Source organism: Phyllobates terribilis, unplaced genomic scaffold (genome assembly GCF_046119375.1).
Source record: "Phyllobates terribilis strain yellow unplaced genomic scaffold, ASM4611937v1 Scaffold_1__5_contigs__length_1240528914, whole genome shotgun sequence".
In the NCBI taxonomy this organism is placed as follows: Eukaryota; Metazoa; Chordata; class Amphibia; order Anura; family Dendrobatidae; genus Phyllobates; species Phyllobates terribilis.
Window position 1 is genome coordinate 378,513,626 of NW_027362761.1, and position 26,826 is coordinate 378,540,451.

The window sequence follows — 26,826 nt, forward strand, 5'->3', positions numbered from 1 at the left end:
CTGCAGGTCTTCCTTTGATAAAAGCTAAGTCTATTAGTAAGGGGGAGTTTGCGGTGCTGTTTTTTCCTTGAATAGGTCTCTACTGCTCCACACCCTCCTGCGCTCCAAGATTTATTCTGGGTCATTGCAAAACTGAACCGTAGACCATTATGCCAGGCACACGCTCGCCCTGGGGGCTTTTGTTATGCAGATAGGTCAGGCCTGGGAAGCACTTGTCTTTTTTTCTGATACAAAAGAAGGGAGGGTGGCAGTGGGTAGAGGTGGGATAAAGGAATCATGGGGTGGGTAAGGGACTGCCTGCCCCTGTAGAAACGTCACAGAGGAAGAGAAGACAAAACAAGAGCACAGACTTTCCCACACATGCATGCACATTGACACACACACACACCTGTCACTCTCCCTGCCCATCCAATCCTGCAGAAGAGGAGAGATGAGGTGATTGCTCCATCCTGGTTTTATGCTCCTCATACTTCCACCAGCTTTGAAACTGTAGAGGGAGTGGGATCTAATAGCAGAAGCCACTGTAATTTGGCATTCCCTGGAATCACAGCCTGGTCTAATAGGAGAAGCCACTGTAGTTTGGCATTCCCTGGAATCACAGCCTGGTCTAATAGGAGAAGCCACTGCAGTTTGGCATTGCCTGGAATCACAGCCTGGTCTAATAGGAGAAGCCACTGTAGTTTGGCATTGCCTGGAATCACAGCCTGGTCCATAGAAGAAGCCAGTGTAGCTTGACATTGCCTGGAATCCCAGGTCCAGACGTTTGGCTAAGGGGAGGAGGTGAAGAAAACAGAGTCCTCCTCCCCTCCAGCAGCCCTGCTGCCTGCCTGTGGCTGAGCGCAGTCAGTACTTTCAGCATTTGGACAGCTCCTGTGCTCTTATTCTCGCTGGGCGGTGGGGTTGGCATCAGAACATCTGCCCTGCTCTTCACTCTCCAGTGACTATGGCCAGCGTCCAGCAAGGGGAAAAACAGCTTTTTGAGAAGTTCTGGATGGGGACTTTTAAAGCAGTGGCCACTCCAAGAAGAGAAAGCATCATCGTTGCCAGCATCACTTCTCGGAAGCCACTCTCAAGGTAGGTCTATTAGGAATAGTAGTAGTTGGGCTGAAGCTTCCCACAGTGGGTATCAGAGTTGCCATACGTTCAGAAATCCCAGGACAGTCAGTAAAAATTAAGCACTTTTTTTTGCTCTGTAAAAAAAATGTAAGACGTCCATGATATGTTGAAGCTAAAGAAATTTGTAATTTTTTTTGATTGCCATTAGCATCATTTTACAGTTTACAGTGAATGGACCTGATGTCTTTATATCAGAATTATGCGATGTAGACATGAATCACTTATAATCATAATGATTGTAGTTTTCCAATGTGTCCTCCAAAAAATATTTTCTGTCCATGATTTTTTTTTAATAAGCTATCCAGAAAAAATAAAAAGTCACGTTGGCCACCCTGGTGGGTATACATTCTATGATTTTTGGTATAAATGGTTGTAAAGTGTATAGATTGTGAAGATAAGATTGTATAATATGTCTCTATGGGGAAGGAATGGTGTATTTGAGTATGTTTATCAGATTTGGTATTATCCCCTCACACTGAGTAACCAGCTCCTTTCTCTGTGTCAGTTTCTTTGTCCAAACTAGAGCTAGCTGCATGCATAACCTTCCCTACATAGCAGGAGCAGTAGCCCCTACAGCCCCTACAGAGCAGCAGCCCATACACAGCAGCAGCCCCTACAGTGCAGCAGCCCTGAGCTGAGTGATTTCTGCTCCTATTTTCACAGCAAGTAACAGTATCATTTCTTGGAACATTTACAACAGCTTGAGATTAAAGTTTTAATGAGAGGTTTCCCTATCCTTGTAAATCATACATTCAAGCTAATATGGCATGTAAAGATGAGCAAGTTTTTCACAGGTTCTCTGGAGATACTGAAATCTTAAACTTGGTGAATTCATTTTACCATATTCTATAGGTGAGCCAATAATCAACAATTTTCTGTTCTAATGAGTCTTCTGATTTACTGCAAATCCCAAACCTGGGAAATATCTAGAAATCATTTTTCATGGACTTTACTTTAAATAACTACTAATCATGGTGCAACCTAAACATCCCAAGTTATTACTGTATCCTGTGTAGAAGGACGTGCAAAAATCTTCTAATAAACCGGCAAGCCATTAGCAGTTGCTGATGTTGGTGCAGACCGCTATCCTCTGAAAGTATGCAACAAGATAATTCATTTATTTATAAACAGTGAGTTAAAATTAAAATGCCTTTTTTTCATGTTACTTAATGCAGGTTTTCAGCATTCTGTTGCTGACAGTGATCATGTTTTATCTGGTATAATTTCACGTTCCTGCTAATAGAACGCAGCCCTTCTTTCTATGTGTCTGTGTGCCTATATTGTGCTGAGCTTGTGCCTTAAATCCGCTTTATGACAGCCTTCTATATGTGCACTGGTGCAGCTGGAGCTGTACTACTGAGTTAGCATATTGGGTAGCAATGAATTATTGAAATCAAATGCAAGTCTTTCTTTGCACAGTGCTCATTACTTTCTTTTGTGTTTGCATTTTCAATGAAGCAAGCAATTTTATTTCAGTCCTCTCTACATCACCCTAAATCAGGACTTGAACTGTGTAATGAAATGTAAACCATTTTGTTAATGTTGGGAAAATATTTACAGTATTCTCAGTGCATCTTAGCTCAGAAATAAAGGTTCCGAAACAATTCTAACATGTAACTTTCTGCATTCATGGTAATTCACCATTAATAGGCAAGCAGCCGCATTAGCGGGGATGAATATAAGAACTTTAAGTCATACAAACAAGAACCTTGAAATAAAATTGATGTAATACCTTGTACTTTTTAACCGAACTTTAAGACATTAATACCATCCTAGTACAACATCTACTTGGGATCCTGTGCTACACGTTTGCTTTTTATGTTGCCTTCCAATATAGTTGTAGGTCTATTGTTCATTCCATAGCACATAACTTACCATCAAACCTTTCATTTTGGGATATTGTAGGGTAGTCTTGTATTAAAAGGTTAAGATTAGTGTAAAAGGGTTTATTCCTTTAATTCAACCTCCTTCGGTGAGCAAACCGCATCCATCATGGCATAATGTTAACACGCAATAACATATATATCATTACACAATTGACAATATAGATGAGAGTTTCCAATGAGAGTTAGGTGAGGTGAAAAGGTCAAATATTCTAAAATCTTCCACTTCATGCTGGGAATTATAGATCACCACTGATCCGAACAGCAGTTTGGGCACCCAAGAGCTATGACTGTGAATCGATCCGAGGTGACCTTTTTTCTTCCTTTAACACTGGAAAATGTAATTATATACTTTGCTACCAGTAAGTCTTGCACATTCTGTTATGTGATTATACTACTGATTAGATAGCTCTATAGACCTTGCAGCTGGTGAACACCCAATCGAAAAGATTCATCCCCCATAATGATTTAAGCCAGTGGATGCCACGTACTTACAAAACTGTTATATTCCATCCTCTATGCCAATAACTTGGTGCTTACAACGTGGCAAACTGAACATGTACCCCCTATCTACAGCTCGAGAAGCAGTGTATTGTGATGGGAACAGAACCTGCCCAATCTGCTCTTTAATTCTAAACCAAATATTAAATCTGACCATTAATTATTACCTGAAAGTGGGCACAAATTGCTCAGGCTTTCTTCCACTATAATACACACTCACAATAACAATCGTTAGCACAGTATGAAATAATTGGGCAGTGTATTAAAACAACAATAATGCTTCTAAAGCGCTGCTGGAAAGGAAGATATGATTAGTTAAATATAACTTTTATATAAAAGACGCATTTAAGTGTAAAAGACTGGACCTATATCATTCTTCATAGACTGTACTTTCATATACTGTGGCACGAGCTTGAGAAATTAAGAAGTGTTTGTTGGCTGACACAAGGTAAGGTTTTAATACTAGAGACAGGATAGGACTGTCCCGATTGGGTACACCTTGTCGTGGTGGGGTGGCTTTTTTATGCTTTTTTGATCAAAATAGTGTTAACTAATTACCCAGTGTTAATTATATGTAGCATGACTTACTAACTTACTACAGGGTATATGCTCATTTTGGTTTTTTTCTTGGCTTTAGTCATTATAGTACGTGAAGTCATTGAATACTGCGCAGCTGTACATTGTAGTTCCACAACCTGTACTACTCTTGCCAGAAGTAAAAAGGCTCACTGACAATTGTGAATGTAAAAATGGAGGTCTCGGAAACTTTTACATTAGCTTTCAGTTTCTGTAATCTCAGTGCAAGATGACCTGAAAGAGGCAACATACTCATCCACGCTCCAGTAAATCAAGTATAGTGCATGGCAATGTTATGTGCTTGTGTTAGAGGACAAAGTGAAACAAAATGAGCTGCGATGCAGAAGGCAATACATCACATTGCTGGATTGTAGTAAATGTACGTTAGGAAAATAGGTAAATGCATTAAAAACAGATCAATTTATTCAACTGCTGCTACATATATCATGCAGAGTCAGGGAAGGAAGGCTTTCTTTCATTCAAGCAAAGATTAAGTTTGTTGCCCCTTATCCCTGTATCTAAATACCCTGGCCAAGGCAAAATGTCTTGTTGGCATCCATACACTGGGCACATGCCTCAATCTACATTAGGAATATAACGCAGAATTTAAACAGAGCAATATATGTGCCAATCAAATGGTCATGTTGATAACTGATTTTACAAGGATGGCAAAAGAAAATAGGGTTCTTCCCTTCCTAGAACATAATAAAACACCAGCTATTCAAGATAGTGGAGATTTCTTTTAAATTACTGGTTACAAGCTACCATTCTAGTAATCATAGTGATTGGTTTGGAAAGTTTGTCAGTTCTGATTATGATTCTATTTAGTTCTCATCCTTATTACCCCTGGCGTCTAGTGATTACTTCTACTATCCAACATTCTCAGCTGGATCATAGAAATGATCATTTGAACGTGTTATATGTGAACAAAGCCCAAATCTTACCCATAGGAAACAGTACACAGCTGTTTTAACAGGTTCCAACATGAACAAAGGCATTCTACATTATTAAGGTGCTTCATACTATATATGTAGCATTCATTTTCAATGAGTGGCACACCATACAAATAGTGTAGATACGTTATCACCATACCACTCCACAGACTTCATGTTGGTGTATATATTCAAGAGTCAGTAAAATAACTCCTTGAAATAACCTAGTAAGTTATGTTTGGAAGGTGAAATCCATTGATCAGGTTCTCCATCTGTTACCCAGCACCCTAATCTGTATAACAGGTAATATCAATCAGTTGTACTTATACAGTTTTCATGCTATGCATAGAGCATAATAATATAGGAGTACTTGCAAAACCTCTTTATGATTAGGGGCTACTTGGCCTAAAAAAATTGTAAATCACTAAGCTAGAGTATCACACATGGCTCTGGAAGAACTCTAGAGTCTTTTGAGATTAATAGATACCCATTGATTTTAATTAAAGGTCCATTTAGAACAGTGCTCCCCAACTCCAGTTCTCAAGGCCCACCAGCAGATCATGTTTTCAGGATTTCCTTAGTATTACACAGGTGATGGAATTATTGCCTGTGCAGGTGATGTAATTATCAATACTAAGGAAATCCTGAAAACATGACCTGTTGGTGGGCCTTGAGGACTGGAGTTGGGAAACCCTATTTAGAGGGTCCAATAATCGGTAAACAAGTGTTCTTAGGAATGTTCGTTCCCAACAATCTCCCCATCAAACAGACTGGCAATTATCCACCCAATGAGCAAAACACTTGTTCATCCAGTGTGATCATTTTTAAGCAAACTTAAAAATCATTGCTATCAACAGTACATCGTCCAGTGTAAACAGGTGATGTGCTGCCAATAAAATTATGTTGAATGCACACATAAAGATCATATTACCATATTTTTCGGACTATAAGACACACTTTTTTCCTCCAATTTTGGAGGAAAGTGGGAGGTGCGTCTTATAGTCCGAATACTATGAACATGGCTGTGCGTGGTGGTGGGTGTGGGGAAGCGGCAGCGGGGGATGAGCGGGGCACAGGAGGCAGCAGCCGCCTACGCTGTGCCCGCTACTAAAGAAAATTAATATTCCCTGCTCCCCACGCCCATGGGCGTGGAGAGCAATGAATATTCATTTTTCTTAATAGCCGGCACACTGGAGCCGCAGCGCGGCAGCAGGAGCCGCGCTGCGGTGCAGTGTGAGCGCTATTGAACAGACTGAATGGTCACTGCTCCCCACGCACAGAGTCCCGGCGTGGGGAGCAGTGACTATTCCAGCACCACGTCTCACACTGTATGAGGGCGTATGGCAGGGACGCCATGCGCGCCCTGCCATGCGCGGCTCACACAGTGAGAGTGTCGGCAGCAGAGCAGGACAGCGCTGGAGGAGAGAGGAGAGAGGAGGCGAGTATGATTGTTTATTTTTTTTTGTAGGCAGCGTGATGGGGGCTCTGAGGGTGCCATACATACCAGGATGGGGGCTCTGAGGGTGCCATACATACCAGGATGGGGGCTCAAGGGATGCCATGCATACCAGGATGGGGGCTCAGAGGGTGCCATACATACCAGGATGGGGTCTCAAGGCGTGTCATGAATACCCGGATGGAAGCTAAGAGGGTGCCATGCATGCCAGGATGGGTGCTCAAGGGGTGCCATGCATACGAGGATGGGGGCTCAGAGGGTGCCATGCATACCAGGATGGGGGCTCAAGTGGTGCCATACATACCAGGATGGGGGCTCAAGGGGTGCCATGCATACCAGGATGGGGGCTCAAGGGGTGCCATGCATACCAGGATGGGGTATCGAGGGGTGCCATGCATACCAGGATGGGGGCTCAAGGGGTGCCATACATACCAGGATGGGGGCTCAGAGGGTGCCATGCATACCAGGATGGGGGCTCAAGGGGTGCCATGCATACCAGGATGGGGGCTCAGAGGGTGCCATGCATACCATGATGGGGGATAAAGGGGTGCCAATCATACCAGGATGAGGAATTAAGGGGTGTCATGAATTCCAAGATGGGGTATAAAGGGGTGCCATGCATACCAGGATGGGTGATCAAGGGGTACCATGCATACCAGGATGGGAATGAGGGACAGGTATACCAGGATGGGATGGGGGCCACTTATACCCAGAAGGAGGGGCCATACATACCAGGATGGAGGATATTAACAGAATTGGGGGACATTACCCCAATACCAGTGTCAGCAGCAGACCCCCTCCCCCATAACAGGTCATCATGACCACATTTTTTGCTTAAATGTTTTTCTCCTATTTTCCTCCTTTAAAACCTAGATGCATCTTATTGTCCGGTGCATCTTATAGTCCGAAAAATATAGTAATTATCGTTTTATGTGCATAGAATGCTCATCGGCCCATCAAAACCGGCCATTAAACGATATAACAGGCTTTTAAACGATCATGAGTCATTTAACAGCTGTAGCTAGCTTGTACAAATATGCCCTTACACTCCAGTTATGGAAGCAGATCACATTGGGTAGTATGACCACCCAACAGTCACTGACGGTGTCCAGAAAACGCAAAATTCGAAAAAGGGTTGTTCAAACTAGACAACCCCTTTAAGCATTCAAGGTAAAAATGATATGTTTTTAATTGCCACATCATTCCATAACTTTTCTTTTGAAATTGTTTGACTGTCCCCTTTAATGTCACAGACAGAAGAAACGGAAGTGTTTGTCTTTTAGAGTGTTAATATATAAATAATAAATCTCTTCTTCTGCCGATATAGACCAAATATATAAAACAGACAGACATATCGAGAAGGAAAATGACAGGTACAATGATTGTGTGGGAGAGACACCACTCTGTAAAAAGATGAGAAATTGGGAATATAAAGCAGGATGTGTTTGTCAGTCAAAGACTGAAATTAGGAGGAAGAGTGACTGAGAAATATGAAATGGATAGACAGGGTATAAACAAACAAATAACATATAGGGTATACATGAGAGACAGCTGCGGAAGGTGGGAGGACGAAATGCCCTGAAGACAGGGAGATTTCCTTGGATTAAAATAACATGAAGTAATTAAACCCTACAAGAGAACAATTCAGAAGCCATTTGTGTTACGGGCATATTCTATTCAGCAGTTATTACCGTATATGTTATGTACATCTCCTGCTTATACTGTAGGATTATGACCTTCATAGTATAACTAGCCTTCTATCATCCATTGTCTTGAGACCATCCATTCTAAAGCTGGTTAGCAATTAATTTGTCTTGTTTGACCTCTATAGCTCTTGTTTAATTCTGAGATTTTTCAGATCAATATCCACAGCTTTGTGACTTCTTTGTCAAAGAACACTTCCTGCAGCAAGATTGAATATGTTGGCCATTTTCTTCAGAATAGATGGCTATTCCACAGCCAAGTTTATTGCTGATGCTGTTGGCTTACATTCTTCTCACAGGCATCGAAAGTAATAAAGGGTTCACAATTATTACTTCACAATCCCACCATTGAGGGCATGTTTATTAATGGACAACTTATAGTTTTTATTTTACCATTATGGGAATCAGTATACTTCTTTACACTGGAAATGTAAAATAGAAAACATATTAATATACGAAACTCCTGTCCTAGATTACGCAATTTCGCAACCTGTTCTTTGGGAATTTTAGTTATAGATTTGTATTTTTAGGAGGGTCAGGATAGCAGTCGCACCCAGGGCCTAGTGTAAATGGGATTAAAAAAGTTAAAAAACAGTTATGCCGTATCTAAGAAAAATGGTATTATTATGGCACATGGTAAGTTGGGCCCTGGTTGAGATTTTGTATCCTAAGATGCATGGTGCGAAATGGCCAGGTCATAGAAGACATATTATGTTGAAGACACTTGTGACTGTTTATGGACTATCTCATTCACAAGATTAGCATCCAGATGCCAAAACAGCATCTTATAGGGTTTTTCAAGGAGGATAGGTCATCAATATCAGATTATGGAAGTCCAACACTTGACTCCCCCATTGACCAGTTGTTTGCAGCTTCCACTGCAGCTGGATATGCTCAATGTACAGAGCAGAAAGACTCCATACACTCTGTAGAGGCCATTCTCGGATGCCCCTGCTCAACCACCATTCACTTCAATAGCCGCTAAGCGGCAGTACCTGAGAACAGACACTAAATAGCATATGGAACTATGGTTTCGGACCACCACTGATTTGATAATGATGATATTTCCTAAGGATATGTCATCAATATATACGGTAAGTCCTGGACAACCCTATTAATTCAACATCACAGTCACAATGTTAAGCTTTCTTTGCTGTGTTATTTTTCCACCACATAAAGTATGGAGCATGTCATATATCTATGTAACTATGTTGAGCAAAATTTCTCATTGTTGATTTCCCTAGGGTGCAGTGTAATGTCCATTTATACTACTGCCTACTTGTTTCATTACTCAGCTCCATGTATCAGTTTCATAAGGTCTGCTGCTGGCTTACTAAGATTGGATGAAACTATGGGTACATATTACTTGCAATTATATCATTTCTTCAGGGAACCGTGAAAACTACAATAAAGATGTATGCTGGATATTCCTTATAATATGAATTGACAATGTCAGTATACTTTGGTATTTGAAAATTGTTCAAACCATTTTAGCATCGAACTTGTATGCCTCTTTTTGTTACTTTTGCGCCTATTGATTTATGTACCCCAGCAACTGATTCCTTTTGCATTACTCAGATACTAGAGGAGCAAATAGTATAAAAACCGACTTAGATTCTAACCAGTAAATCTAAACATGTGAGAGGATTTGTATGTAAAGGATTAATGCAGCTGGAAAAAAAAGAAAATCTGATAAAAGGAGATGTGGAAAAATATCAATACATGCAAAAATTCTTATAGGTCAGCAAACATTGAAATTTGGAAGGAAAGAAACGTTCACAATGTTAGTTAAAATAAAATGGGTAGCAGTACCATAAGCGTCACACGCAATATTCCAGGTCTCCCTAAAAAAATCATTATTTATGACCCACATTGTAAAAACCCAATAGCATTGGATAACTCATCTAACACTCCATAATCATACTTTTTACAATTACAGGATAGCGGATTTCCTATATGAGCTACACATTTAGGGTAAAGGATCAATACGTTTTTTAGTTGGAGAAATAACCCTACCTATATCATTGTGTAGTCACATTGCAAGAATGTGTAGTAACCTCTAAAGATATAGAAGATATAACTAAGGTTAATTTCTGGATATCGAAGGATTGGGGTGCACTTGGTCATTCTGGCAAGGTGCTGGTGGAATGGGGTGAGTGTTTTCAGGCATAGTTGTACTTCTAAAATATACTCTTATTTAGAAATCCACTCTTCAGAATTGGACACCAGCACCAATCTTCGTCTATCAGTTGGTGGGCCTGGAAGAAAGGTAGTGTGCCAGGTGTCCTCTGCAGTATAGTAAATGTTGACAACCAAATACTTTGGGTCCTGTTGACAAGCAACATCACAAAATATCATTCAGCAGTAAAAGTAATAAGAAATAATATGTTTTCCAAGCATACTCATATACTAGATCAGACACACTAGAGAAAATCGTAATCTTATAAATGAGCCCAATATGTTGTAGTGTATTCTATATCTAAAACAGCAGAGGGATGCTGTTTATTTTTCCAAAATGGTCATACAATGGCATAAAGATACTTTGGTAAAGATATGAGTCAGTTGAAAGTGCCCAGAAGGAGTCCGGTTAAGGAACTTGATGAATTACTATCAAACATCAATGGCAGGTAAAATATGTGGACGAGTCATTTATGAAGCACCGTGGACAGTAGGTGAGAACTTTGGTCAGAGACTCCAATTTTTCAAACTCTAATTGTCGGAACCGACTATTTTTTTTCTTTTGTGTCCTTGGTGTCGCCCCATGTACATAAAATTGTTTTAACTGTTCTTATTTGTTTTTACATCCTATCCTAGATTAATTTTTAAAATTATCTTTTGCTGTGCCATGCATATGTTGTACATTATCCACTGCATCATTACAAATGCACAGTTTCTAACTACAGCAATAAGGCAAATCAGCACTTACATTATTTTCTTCATATTATCTGACATGCCTTGAGGTCACTTCAGCGGTATAGCTATAGACAGTAAGAAGTAGCTGTCATTATTATTCACTAAATGCCCTGAAGGCAAAAAACAAAACATGCTTTCCACCAAATAATTCTTATTATATTTATGATTATAAATATAGGGAAGTACAAGGATTTTTTTGTTCCTTGGGTATTTTATGACTAATAGTGAAATATATCCCTCTCATAGCAAAAGTGACATATGGGGTGGTCATCAGAAGTAATAACCACACCCAAATCCTGAGGGTGTTCAAAGGATCCAGCACCATAAAATATAATAAATATAAAGCTGTGTTCAATGTGTCAATACTGCTGAAATGTGGCAAATGTTAGGTGAGAGGAGACAGTGTTACAGATATGGCATTTGGGACTAACAATGTTACTTTTCGCCTCTAGGTCAAATACTGATGTTCTTCTAGGACCTAAGGGCTTGCTTATACTACTGCATTAATGGTCATATTATAATGATAGCAGCTGCAATGACTGAGCCTAATTCAATGAAGCCTAATTTAATGGAGTGTATGATAATAGCAGGAGTAGGAGCACCCTGCCAGTCTTCTGGAAGAAGTGAAGCTTTAACATTGGAGACATTTTCAAAGATAGAACTGCAAGGAATGCAAGAAAGTTGCATTTAGACTGTATTTGAAACAAAGATGAAGTACATAAAGAAGTGAAAAAGGATTTTCCAATTGAAATAATCACATAATTATAAATAGCAAACTCAATAAAGGAAAAAGACGTAAGGGCAACGAAAAATAATAGTACAATATATAAATTTAATTAGATAAATATATACAATAAATACAAAAAGTTAGAGAGAGATCAACTAAAAAAAAACACACATCAGGAGAAGTGATGAAATTATCCACAAAAGAATATAGGAATTCCTTATACGAGAGGCAATGTGTCCCCCAAACCTGCTCTCCAAATAAGTGCATGTGTAACTTGACCATAGCATAAATAAAAATAGTATACACTGGCCAACCAAAAAAATATCAGAAATTTACTGACAATCACAAGGTAATAAACTCGTAATACAAGAGGTTGTAGAATCTCTGAACATAAAAGAGTGTGGAAAGCCCCATAGGTATACATATATATCATAGGGCATAAAGAAATCCTATAAAAAATGAATCATATATGGTAATATGGCTATCATGTATCACTAATACTTTGAAACATGGTGAGCCAGTTGTGGAGCACAGTAAGAGCAGTAGGGAGGGGGGTGCACAGGCTCCTCAACACGTGTTTCACTGCACTGGGCTTCATCAGGAAACGTGAAATACGTGTAGGCTCGTTTTAAGGCTATGTGCCCACGTTGCATTTATGAAGCAGAAAATTTCTGCTGCATAAATGCAAGTCCTCTCCCGGAAAAACGCATGCGGAATTCCGCACGCGTTTATCGCGCATTTTTCGCGCGTTTATCACGCGTTTTCCACATGCGGAATTGCCTTGCGTTTTTTATGCATTGGACAAAGGCAATTCCGCTTGCGGAAACGCAAAATTAAATGACATGCTGCGGATTTTTGAACGCGGCATAAACGCTGCGGAAAAATCCGCAGCATGTGCATAGAACTTGCAGAATCCCATTGGGGAACATGGGGTGCGGATATACATGCGTTTTTCAAGCGTTTACGCTGCGGAAATTCCGCACCATATACGCTTGAAAAATGCTACGTGGGCACACAGCCTTAATGTATTGTCCTCCCCTGAAGAAAATTGCTATTATTACATTGATACTATACATTGCTGAGCGCTGATGCTGCCTGTTTTAACATTAAAGAGTGTGGAAAGCCTCATAGGTATAATATATAAGATAGGGCATAAAGAAATTCTATAAAAAATTAAGCATATTTGGTAATATGGCTATCATATCACTAATACCTAGAGACATAGCAAGCCAGTGGTAGAGTATAGTAGGAGGAGTAGGGAGGGGGACGCACAAGTACCTCGACACGTGTTTCACAGCACTGGGCTTTGTCAGAAGGCGTTAAATACATGTAGACTCGTTTTACATGTATTGCCCTCCTCTAAAGAAAATTGCTGTTATTACATTGAAACTATACATTGTTGTGAGCTAATGTAGCCTGTTTTATCATATGTCATATGTTGAGGGTTATATTGCAATTCTTAGGATGTGAGCACATATGGTAGCCAGCGCGCTATTCTGGAGTGACAATACCGTGTTATCAATTTCATAGTGCATTACAGTAAAATATAGCCAGAAATATATAGGAATATGCGCATTCATTCACTGTAGGCATACGATAGGAAACCCTGATGATTTATGAAGCATGTCAGCATGATACTGTGTGAAACACACAAGATCTAAAAACACAACTCACCGGGACAAAGAGTCTAGAAGATAGAGACAAGTAGATCACAGTTTGCGTATTCCCCTAGGCAGGGCCATCTGGACTGCAGTCACTTTGCTACAAGCTGCGGGCTCTTATTGTTCCTGGTATCCAATTTCAGCAAAGCATTAGGACAATTGTTGTTTGCTTCTCCAGCTAAATCCTCTTAGTGCTCCTGCTCCTTGTTATAGCTCCAGTTCAACTTAGTAATATGAAGTAGAGCTGTAGTAATGTAATCAATCATGCATGCTCCACGCTCCTGCTTTAGCTGCTGTTGCATAATTTAAAATAGTTTAATAGATTTGCAATGCATCCCGCAATATCCAAAAACAAAACATATTAGTGAATATACAATATTTATTGCTTTTATTTACTTGTTTTTTCTTGCTAGACTGATTAGTGGCATATATTCCATAACAGCACAGTAGACCGCATTATACTTTTGGAATGTCACCAAGAACCTAAAGGTGTTAGTCAAACTCCAGTCAGATGTGCCATGGTGAAAACAGCAATGCCATGGCTTCCCATGCACAGCTCATTAGTGTTCAATTAAATGAGCGTTATTAGGCACTACACTGAACTTCTAATAGAACCAAGTTCTCATCCCTGCTGCAATTTCTTGCCTGTTGCGTTAATGAATTGATTGTCATAACGAGATGGAAGAAATACAGGCTTCATACAACTTCTGCTAGCTTACAGTAAACTAATCATGGCTAGATAAATGTATGCATTTATGTAAATTCTCTAAATTAAAGGACTGTGCATGTTTTCCTCATTGATGTACATGTCACAGTTTCACATTAGATCATCCATCCAGTCCATTATACAAAGCATTATAAGCCAGGTCTCTCAGGCAATATAAGTGCTTTCCACATCTTGGCGCAACATCTTAGCTCAGAGATTGACTATCATTTTCAAGTGTTGTAGATAATGCACCACAAAGCCATGTGAAGGTCAAATCCTATTCACGTCCTAGTCATAACTGTATTAGCAAAGATTTTCCATAGCAACATTGAATTGTGACTGCTTACTGATATGGCATTATACATATAAAAATGTTCTACCGAAGTGGTCTATTAACTAAATGATATGTTTTATGACTCCTATTTTAAAGGGTTATTCCCATCTCTATCTTTCTTGGCCAAGGCGGAAATAACTGCCTTTACTTCCATAGCCCCAAATGCAGAGTTACAAAAACAGCCGAGCGCATGTGTACTTTGCTGTTTGTGTAATGCCCAAAGACGTGAGTGGGAATTACGGAAACAAAACAACAAAGAGAGCTATGCTGTTGGTGTGACTCCCAAAAGAAAAAACTCACTGTGCTACTTTTTTCTATATCTTCCATTTATTTTTATGGGAGTTATGCAAACTGCGTAGTGCATCTGTACGCCGCTGTTTTTGTAACCCCTGCCTCTGGCGGCCATGACCTACAGTAGAAGAAGTTATTCTCATCTCAGCCATGAAAGGCAGACATCAGAATAACTCTTTTGACTGATAGAAATTATTTTTGCATTTGAATGAAAAGTGTGATAAGGTTTGCTCTGAATCATTGGATCCAACCAGCCTCAGGGCCCCTGCACTTCCCCCATGCTGCAGGAGTAAAGAATGAAAATGACTGCTATCTTGTGACACAGGTAAAAAACTGTGATAAAATGTTATTAGGACAGGTGAATGTGAGCATGTGCAATAGGAAGTTCTGTCCCCTCCCTTCATGAGAGGGAAGATATCCTCTCAATGGATATTCTAATACTTGAGGATATCAGGGGTTCGGAGATAAGAAGAGGCTGCTAACACTGATGTGCTCCTTGTTCTTATGAATACCGAGTGGCTGATGTGTCCAGAATACAGCCTATACCACATACTGTCAAGCTATCTCCAGTGCACAGCAGCCACACAGCATTCAGAAGGACAAGATGGACAGCAGTGTTAGCAGTCTCTTCTTACATCAGCACCAATTGTATATTCAGTATTAAATCAGCTGGACAGGGTGGATAGCTGTGTGAGCAGCCTCTTCTAACTTCAGAACCAATAGTTTATCTAGTATTAGATCAGAAAGACAGGGTGGACAGCAATGTGAGCAGACTCTTCTTACCTCTTCTTATCTGGTATCTCCAGTATAAGATTAGATAGACAGCGCAGACAGCTGTGCGAGGGGCCTCTTGTTACCTCAGCACCAATAGTATAGCCAGTATTAAATCAGATAGGGTGGGTAGCAGTGTGAACAGCCTCTTTTATTCTCAGTACTAATAGCATATCCAGTATTAGATCAGAAAGACAGGGTGCACAGCAATATGAGCAGCTTCTTCTTACCTCAGCACCCCTGGTATCTCCAGTGTTAGATCAGAAAGACAGGGTGAAAAGCAATGTGAGCAGTGTCTTCTTACCTTAGCACTTCTGATATCTCCAGTATTAGATCAGAAAAAAAGGTGGACAACAGTGTAAGCAGCCTCTTCTTATCTCATCACCCATGGCATCTCTGGTATTAGATCAGACAGACAGGGTGGACAGCAGTGTGAGCAGCCTCTTCTTACCTCAGCATATTGCTATATCCTGTATTAGATCAGCAAGACAGGGTGGACAACAGTGTGATTGGCCTCTTCTTACCTCAGCATACTGGTATCACCTGTATTAGATCAGAAAGACAGGATGGACAGCAGTGTGAGCTGCCTCTTCTTATCTCAGCATCCATAGTATCTCCAGTATTAGATTAGAATATGCAAATCTTCCTACAAATGTAGGGAGGAGGCTGAAGCTTCTATAACACATGTTCACAGACACTTTTAATATTAACATTCTAAGGTTTATGTCAGTATAACAAAACAGCAGCCATTTTAATCTTATACTGATTGCCTCCCTAGACAAAATTAATGTAATTTGCTTACTAAAGGTATTTAGGAATTTATTCATATTGACATTTTATATATATTTTTTTATTACCAGAGAGCCACTTTAATACTGTGTGGTCACTGAAAAGTGTCTGTAAAGCTTAATAGAATCTTCACATGCATGACCAGATAACTTCTAAGGCTTAGTGTATGTGTTACATACAGTATATGGCTCTTCTGTTTAAGGTCATGTAACTATTATTATGTATAGAAGTTGGTATGGACGAATGTCATTACTTATTATTAACATTCCATGATCTCTAAAGACAATTTCATATTTTAAAGATCTACCCTCTAGAAACTAGACTAGACTCTCATCCCCCGTATGATGGGACTAACACATTATTAAAATCAATACTGTAAAGTCAGTTAGATTCTAGCCTGAGTGTAATAATATGACAAGTATTGATTGCTACATTACTTGAGATTGGGCATTGATCCAGGGATTTATTATCCACATTTGAAGTCAGGAAGGAATTTTTCCCTAAAATGACTTTCTCCTCATGTGGGTTTGTTGCCTTCCTTTGGATCAACGTTGCAGGATAATAGGCTGAACTGGATATGTGGCGCCCCTGGGGGTTCGTCCGCCACAGGGATGCTGCACTTCTTTAATGGAGTGGGGTGTTCCTCCTCTGAGGTAAGAACAGTGCGATGGTCAGGACCCTTCCTTTACATCCAACACCACACTTCTCCACCAGAGGGGGCTAGAATGCACCAGGTGCTGCCCTCCTGGTTACAGGGAGACTGGGGAACCAAGAGTTAGGGGAACCATTTAGTGGGTGAGGGTGGAGGACTCACATTTTAGTGACACTGTAAAATTCATATTTAATAAAGAGCCATATTGGTTCTTGGTCCTTGTTATTCAAGTTTACTGGCTGTCATGTACTGTGATCTCCTACCCTGAAAGTGGATCCTGTGTGGACCTGCAGGGGATGGAGGCACAGCCCTCGTACCCCGGCCTTGGGACGAGGGGCAGGTTGCAGACAAGGAAGGTCTCAACCCGGTCAAGGACCACGACCAAGAAGGCCCGGAGCTTAAGAGTGTAGCTCCACCGCAAATGGGTCCCAGGGAGGATGCAGACGGAGCGGTATACGCCACCTGTCCTCGCCCACCTGATGTATTCAGAGGGAGCCCGGCTGCAAGAGGGGTAACGGCCCCCGACACCTGACCTTGCTACTCCACGTCCTGGTCGGGAAAGCCCGGTAGGCCCTGAGGTTCCCACCGGGTAACGGAAGTAGCAGAGCTGCCACCCGTGCCCTTTTTCTGAGAGGAGTTTAGAGGGAGACCCGGCCTATCTACACACACAGACAGGAAAGAACCCGGTCTGAAGTCTAGGAACACTCTGGTGCAGGGTCCTGATTAAACGCTGGACTTACTTGGAGGTTGTCGGACCCCCGTTCCTGGTGAGCGCAGAACTCCGCGTGGAGCAGGGAGTCGCCTTCCTTCTGCCATCTCTTATCTGAGTAAAGCCTTGGAAGTTCACCCCTATGGCCTCCGGACTCTTTATTCTGCGCTACACCGCACCACGCAGACTTTCTAGACTACAACCCCCACCTTCCTGTCTCTCTGCCCTGAGGCCCTGCTCTGCCTGTGGGGAGTAGTAACAACATCGGCCGCCATGCCACCATGCCTCAGCGGACTGCAGCGGCCTTCACCAGGTGCCACAGGTGGCGTAGTCGTAATCAGCCACTCAACCCGGATAAGCCCACACCATGCTCTTTTTAATGTGACGGCCCTGGGCACGGAGCGGGTCCGGGCCACAGCTGCACCCCATCTCTCCATCTTAGGACCCAACTCCGAGTCTCCCATCTCCCAGGGTAAAGAAAAGGGCTTCCGAGAAGAGGCGTCACAGATAGACTTATGACTTTTTTCAGGATTATAAAGTACAGTTTGTTTCCTAATTCAGATTTCTAAATACTTAATATGCCAGGATACCAGTGACTCATATAGAAGAGACGATGAGCCATTGAAAGGCACAATATGAGATGTTCAATGTGGTGCCTGGTTTTGTAATGGTGTTGCCTTCCCTTTCATATGCTCTTTTCATGACCCTTGGATGTTCTTGTTAACAGTGCCATTTCTTTAGTGATGGGAGATCTGCAAACATTCCCCCAATAGCTAATGGGGCTGAGGCCAAGCAGATATAAGCCCCCTGAAGGTGCATTCACATAGCGTTCTTGCCCATGCTCAGTGATCCTGTTGGGTCTTGCATCTGGACCCTCTACAAAACAGAATTCGGATGTATGCACCGACAGGGCCATTGACTGGAATGGTGCCGAAAGAGTGAATGTGTGCTCTTGCATGCATAATTTTCAGGCATATACGCTTACTGGAGGCGACACTTCAGTAGACATACTGTATACGCCAGAAAAAGGTGCTCGGCAGACTACACGGTGACTCTGTCAGCACAATTCTAGTCAATGCCCCGTCTGGGCATATGCCCAAATCCCGTTTTGTGGAGTGTTCGGACACAAGCCCCGACAAGATCACTGAACATGGGGATGAAAGCACCCTTACATAGCAGCCACATAGTTCGCCTTCCAATGCATGATCTGGCAAGGTAGATATTGCTTCATTTGCAGCAATGACCCTTGGTGCTTGAAGATGACAAACGTCCCTTTCAGTTTCCTGCATTCTGTGTGTCTGACCAATGCCGTATGCTCCTCTCTGCATAAAGTGCCAACATCATTCATACAGTGCACTTATATATATGATTTCTCTACATGCATACAGCATTAATACACGTAAATTAGATCACTTTATCAGTTTTCTCCCTTTATAATTTATGTAATATTCATTTTCTATTTATACAGCACATACATCACACAGCCTAATGAAGTCTGTGATAACAGTGGGAGTGTTGTCATAGACGTGGGGCAGAGTTGTGCTCCATTTAGTCTGTTTTGCTCGTCATAGTTAAGTCATGGATTGCAATAAAAGCAGAATATATAATCTGCAGAATATATATAGTATATACAGTCATATGAAAAAGTTTGGGCACCCCTATTAATCTTAAGCTTAATGTTTTATAAAAATTGGTGTTTTTGCAACAGCTATTTCAGTTTGATATATGTAATAACTGTTGGATACAGTAATGTTTCTGCCTTGAAATGAGGTTTATTGTACTAACAGAAAATGTGCAATCTGCATTCAAACAAAATTTGACAGGTGCATAAGTATGGGCACCTCACCAGAAAAGTGACATTAATATTTAGTAGATCCTCCTTTTGCAAAAATAACAGCCTCTAGTCGCTTCCTGTAGCTTTTAATGAGTTCCTGGATCCTGGATGAAGGTATTTTTGGCCATTCCTCTTTACAAAACAATTCCAGTTCAGTTAAGTTTGATGGTCGTCGAGCATGGACAGCCTCTTCAAATGATCCCACAGATGTTCAATGATATTCAGGTCTGGGGACTGGGATGGCCATTCCAGAACATTGTAATTGTTCCTCTGCATGAATGCCTGAGTAGATTTGGAGCGGTGTTTTGGATCATTGTCTTGCTGAAAGATCCATCCACTGCGTAACTTCAACTTTATCACTGATTCTTGAACACTATTGCCAAGAATCTGCTGATACTGAGTGGAATCCATGCGTCCCTCAACTTTAACAAGATTCCCAGTGCCGGCATTGACCACACAGCCCCAAAGCATGATGGAACCTCCACCAAATTTTACTGTGGGTAGCAAGTGTTTTTCTTGGAATGCTGTGTTTTTTTGCCACCATGCATAACGCCTTTTTGTATGACCAAACAACTCAATCTTGGTTTCATCAGTCCACAGGACCTTCTTCCAAAAAGAAATTGGCTTCTCCAAATGTGCTTTTGCATACCTCAGCCGACTCTGTTTGTGCGTACTTGCAGAAACGGCTTCTTTCGCATCACTCTCCCATACAGCTTCTCCTTGTGCAAAGTGCGTTGTATAGTTGACCGATGCACAGTGACACCATCTGCAGCAAGTTGATGCTGCAGCTCTCTGGAGGTGGTCTGAGGATTGTCCTTGACTGATCTCACCATTCTTCTTCTCTGCCTTTCTGATGTTTTTCTTGTCCTGACACTTCTGGCCTTAACAAGAACTGTCCCTATGTTCTTCCATTTCCTTACTATGTTCCTCACAGTGGAAACTGACAGGTTAAATCTCTGAGACAGCTTTTTGTATCCTTCCCCTGAACAACTATGTTGAATAATCTTTGTTTTCAGATCATTTGACAGTTGTTTTGAGGAGCCCATGATGCCACTCTTCAGAGGAGATTCAAACAGGAGAACAACTTGCAAGTGGCCACTTTAAGTAGCTTTTCTCATGATTGCATACACCTGGCTATAAAGTTCAAAGCTCAATGAGGTTACAAAACCAAAAAAAGTGCTTTAGTAAGTCAGTAAAAAGTAGGCAGGAGTATTTAAAACAAGAAAATGATAAGGGTGCCCATACTTATGCACCGGTCAAATTTTGTTTGAATGCAGATTGCACATTTTCTGTTAGCACAATAAACCTCATTTCAAGGCAGAAACATTACTGTGTCCAACAGTTATTACATATATCAAACTGAAATAGCTGTTGCAAAAACACCAATTTTTATAAAACATTAAGCTTAAGATTAATAGGGGTGCCCAAACTTTTTCATATGACTGTATATAGCATCAACCGTGTATACCCTATACAGAAGGCATGTGGTTATTCATTACTGCGGTATATAGCAGAATGATTCAGTATGAAGATATCTCCCACTCCAGGTTGTACAGTTACGCCCCACATGTTCTAACACGACAACATTCGGAAAAACAGGCCCCGCAGCCTGAAATTGTAACCCACGAGGTAACCCAGGAATAGAATTACACAAGTAGCATATGGCCCTTACAGCCGGCTCACCTTAGCACATATGGTATCTCCACAAAGACTATCTACCATCTGTCAAAAAGTGTGCCAGTGAAAACTGTATATCATATATCTTATTTTCTGCATTCATAACACAAAGGATCAGGCGATCTACGCTGTCAGCTCTAAGTAAATATCCTAACACTATACACACCTGGCAAATGGAAAATTGCACTGTACACCTGTCTGTTACCACAATACTATATCTAGCCATCTAAGATGTTGTTCTATATTTGCCGAACGTTCACCATATGACATATACTAAACGCAATAGAACAGTTTTAGGTCCAAATGGGTATATCTCTAAATTACCATAAAGTGAGTTGTGGTTAATGATTTGATTAAGTCAATATCCATGGGTATTGCTGTAATATTATACTATTTTATTCTTCAGTTTGGGAAGTTTATCTTGTCTGTTAACTTTGAAACGTGATGTAACTGCCAGATCTGCACCCATGCTTTACACTACAGGTCTGCTTAAATGGATTGGCTACTATAAATGGGCATAAACCCAACACATTCTTAAAAGTAAGTCATTTCATGGGTGAGTCATTTCCATTGCAATAAGCACAGAGTGATCGTAGTCTACAAGCAATAGAGAATATCATGTAATTTTCACATGTGTATTTAGACTCTACTTAAGAAGGAGCTGTCACTCGGTCAAAAGTGGTTAGATTTTTGCCCTTATTATACTCCTACTTCTCCTCAAAGTATTATTATTTTTTTTATTAAATCCGACATACAGTTCCAACCTTTTTTAGTGCACCTAATATGCTGATTTTTATGGTCTTTCCAAGGGGACGTGGCTCACAAGGTAATGATGCAGAGCAGTCTAAAACACGCCCCCAGAGAAGCATGTGAGTCACGTGCCCTTGGTAAAGGTCATAAAAATTAGCACTAAATAAAAAGGGTCTCATCTCTTGAACTGAATATCCGGGGGCTGCGGAAACAAAAAGGGGGAGAGAGAGTAAAAAATTAGCTACTATTGATCTGGTGATAGGTCCTATATAAGGAGAATCCTTGAGATCTGTTTTAAGGGGCTATCAAAGCATATTTTTCCACCGGTCCTGATATCAGGCACCCAGAAATACTGACACACACTGCATGGGACAGGTTCCAAGGCAGCTGCCCAGCACCCGGAGAGTGTAGTGCATGGGACCTACTCTAATTAATCTGACCCCATACTCTCTATGGCTCAACTGTTGCCTTGTCAACTGTACTACTAACATTTGTCATATCGGATGGGAGAGCTGGCCTGTCCAAGTCATTTGACCTTCTGCTATATATGAGCACTGTTTTTCTACTGTGGCATTACTATGGAAATGATTCCTGTGCTGGTCTAAGGTAATTATCTCCTTACTGTATCACTATCATGTGTGCCTTCTTTATACCATAATATTACTTTGTCACTATTCCTGGACATCATATTCTGCATTATCCTATTGCATTAAGCAAAGTCAAATAGCAGAAAGTGAAGAAAATGATAACCATAGGCTCAGAGCTCATTGGTGCAGTGGTGGAGTGGAGCTTTCCAATTTTGGGGACCCTTTTGGGTTTAAAGGTGTATTCCCATCTCCTAGATTCTATTCCAATATGTAGTCAATGTATTAATAATAATATTAGCAAATGCCTCCAATTAGAGATGTAGTATAGTGTAACATGCTGAAGTAGTGCTGTTGCTTCAAAAGCATTCAGCAGCTATAAGAGTTAACACAGTCACAAGAGACAGGAAGTGTTGTGCTTCAGAAGCATCCAGCAACTAGAGGGGTTAACACAGTCACAGGAGACAGGGAGTGTTTAGCAGAGCACCAGGGGGATTGTGGATAACTTGTTTATTAGTCTGGCTGGAGCTGAAGAGAAAGGTGGTGTGTGTGTATGATCTGTATCTCACAGAAGGCAAGTGAACAGAATTCAGGTAATTCAGGTCAGGGTGGAAGCTAAAAGCGGGTCAGATAGATTCCCTGAGCTAACAGTGCAGAGTATTATGGGCAGAAAGATAAGGACTGGAAGGAATTGTGTCACAGGGATCATCTCCCTGATCAAGCCCTCCCCTCCTCCATCTCCATGCAGGATAAAGAATGCTGTGTACTATTGAGTCCTTGTGAAGGAAAAGCCTGTGGTTGTGTATGCATAGAAGTGTGCTGCTAAGAGATCTAATTTGTGCTGAATTTTGCTACTGAAGAGACTGACATTACTGTGCCTGCTTTAAGCTTTCCTATTTTTGGCCATGCCATTTTAAGTGTCAATAATAAGCAATAATAAGATAATAATGAATTAACAAATTGTAGCGTTCAATCTACATGATCTTTTATTAACACATGGGCAAATAAAGCCTTTTATGGAGTGATAAGTGATTAATCTCATCAGTACAGTTCATTATTGTGAGACTGACACAGAGAGAAGTGTGTCTGCAGCTCCTTCGTCTTGTAGATGTCAGTGTCTGAAAGTCTACATGAAGCACCTAGATAAAAATGGCAGAAGAATGACATTGTACAAAGGTACTTTGATTTATCCCATTACACAATCTGCTAAGTCAGCATGCATCGCAGCTCTCACCAGTTCAATTGAAATGTAATTGAACAGGGTAAGAAGAACAGCGATTCCATTAGTGCTACATAAATACACACATTGCTATTTAGCAAAGGTTGATTTTTTTCAGTGCACCAGATAAAGAGGTTTTACTGCAGAGGATGGAAAAGTAGCAACACAATAATGAACTGCTATTAAACATTGGTTATAGATAGGAGACAAGCCAGCACCTGGAATCCTGGGTAATTTGGAAACTGGAATACATTATACAATCTACCACTAAAACAGCACAGTGTAAGTGAACTGCATACAATAGTAGTACATACAGTAAGTAGCAGCTGCAAAACTGGCATCAGACAGCCATGAGAACTTTCTGGAAATTCTGGGATATTTTTTCAGTCGCTTATGACACTTCGGGCGCTTACGCTTTAAACTCGTTTTTCAATATCTAACATAGATTCCTAGAATCGTAGCACAAGGTTTCAGTACATGATGAAAAATAGGGGTCTTATATGTTATATACAGGGGGTTGCATATGTAGTTATACAGTGTCTATTCATAGTATATGTTTGATAGATATGTAGACAAGGCCTGGCTGAATGGCCACATTGGTCAGGTGGACTTTTCCTTTTGTGAGTCATCAAAAATTAGGTATATTCAATAAAACCATGTAGATTTAATAACATGATTATAATTCAACTGTTATTTAAATTCTATACCTACTTCTGCCCCCTTTATATACCTAGGTGAATTTATACCGATTTTACTGTCTAATCAATTACTTCACTGCAACACATACTTTTCAATGATCCCTATAATTTCTCTCCACCGAATCCTCAGTATTTTCCAAACTTGCCAACATCTCAGTTGGTAAAACTACCGAGGAACGCCTGAAGCGCCTACTTTTGGAAAAGGTTGACATAAATCTAGCTTTTCTTCGACTTATACATGCCAAAATTTGCTGGGATGGTGTGACGGCAGTGGGTGTGGACCCACTGCACCACGGGCCAGGTTTACCGTGGAGGGGCGCGACTACCTGCTTTTTTGCTAGAGCCTCTGGTGGTGAGGATAGGCCTGGCTGCAGGAAGTCATCAGGTGTAACTCCAGGGCGGTCCCCGGACCTGCAGCAGCTGACCCACGGGTCAGAGCAGGTATGCGACGTACAGAAGGGTGAGACTAAAGAGTAATCAGACGGTCCGAGGTTGGGGCTAACAGCACAGGTTCACTATACAAAGCTGGGGTCAGGAGTGGAGAGGTCAGATAGAATGAGTAAACGAGCTGGGTGAGAAACAGGGAAGACGAGACAAGAAAAAACACTAACTGAATGCTGGAGGCGGACAGGAACCAATGTTCAGGCATGGAACAGGAGGAGGAGCAGCCTAATATATCCACTGCTGACAGAGCATAGGCTGGGGAAGGCAAACCATGCAGGACACAGCAGAGTTAAATTCCTGCAGCATCTGGCTGCACCTCCCTATAGCCAAGTGGAAACAGCATTGATATGCAGCAGAGTTGGAAGTGTTGTAAGAGGACTCAGCATGGTGGCCTGACATGGGGAGGAGCGGAGTGGCGAACGCAGTGAGTAGCACAGCTCTGGGAAAGCGTGCACCATCGTCACAGATGGTTTCCTTCTATGGGGTTTTTCAAAACACGAAGTGAAGAATACAAATCAGTTTGTTAGACATATATCTTTTTCTTCTCAAAGAGGTTTTGTAGCAGCTTAGGTAACTATTATGATAGTATTATTTGGATTATTGGACATTGAGGTTGTCTGTAAACTCACAGACAGTTAATAAAATAAGACAAATGTTTATTTTGCCCCATGGTACATAGAAGAACACTGTGTGTGAATAGACAAACATACAGAGATAAAACATTACTATTTTTATGTTACAGATCCTGATTACTGATTTGAGCTTGGGAATGTGAAGGCCGTATTCAAGGAGACATAAAGCTAAAGAAATTCAGACCTTGACAATCATTTTTTCTATTGTAAATCACTGATTTGAACAGTCACTGTGATGTAAAATATAGAACTCATTCTTATCTTCTTCCTGTAAATTGTCATCTACACTTTCCTTTATGAATTACTTCCTCAGCAGTGGGGTCAATGTTCAATGTCCTGTAGTGTGGCAAGTGAGGATAAATGAAAAAGTATTCCATGGTGTTATGGCTGATACACTATTGTATAATCAAAAGGACTCAAAGGGGTATCTGAAGCTCCCAGACCCCAATGCTAAATCTGTTAAAGGGCCATCAACTACTATTTGTCATTTATAATTCTCGACCTTTGGGCTGACTCAGACACCAGGGCTGGATATGATTCCTACCTACCTTTTACCTACTCCCCTGGTAGGACCACGTTCATTCAATGCTATTTTTTAATATGTTTTAGAAACGGATATTAAAAAAAAGAACCATTGTTGGATCCCCTCAAAGTAGTTATTCAGAGCCCGTCATTGTCGCATCAGTAGGTGAGTGTCAGTGGTGATGTTGTGTCATTAGATACCTGCCAAAAAATGGTCAAGGTATCGAGCTCCTGTCATATTCTTTGGAATAGGAAGCATGCACAATACCCAGTAGTTGTGCACTTCCTGGCAGACATCTGCTAACGCAACGTCGCCCATTGATGCGGAAATGAGCAGCACTGGACAATCACTTTAATTTATATGCAATGCAACATGATTAAAAAATGTAAAAAACTGACTTTTGGGGCAGTGTTTGAAGGCTAATGCCCAGTGGGGGGTGGGGCCCTAGTTCTGGCCAGTTATAGAATGCCTTAAAGTTTAAATGCCAGGCTTAAAAAATAAATAATACGTTATATGTGCTCCTCTTTTATTAAAAGGAATCAGATCTCTCCACCCCTACGTAACGGTTTGCTCTTTGTTTTTTATCTTTATACAAACAATTTTTGGGGTCCGGAAAATAGAACCAGAAATAAAAAACCTATTGAACTTTTTTATCTTGTATTAATAAAAAGATGAAACCCCAATGTGAACATGTCCTAACATTAAAAATCTAATCTCAATCTCGGTGCATTTAGATCTGCAGCAG

General features: G+C 40.9%; 1 protein-coding gene across 1 annotated transcript in view; it reads left to right on the top strand.

Moving 5' to 3' along the window:
• Positions 1-302: 302 nt before the first annotated feature.
• SRRM4 (serine/arginine repetitive matrix 4) overlaps positions 303-26,826 on the top strand; it is a 191,092-nt gene continuing 164,568 nt past the window's right edge. Inside the window, exon 1 of the mRNA XM_073676396.1 lies at positions 303-1,074. Coding sequence (XP_073532497.1) covers positions 944-1,074 — 131 coding nt within the window. The 5' untranslated portion in view covers positions 303-943. The remainder of the gene's footprint in view (positions 1,075-26,826) is intronic.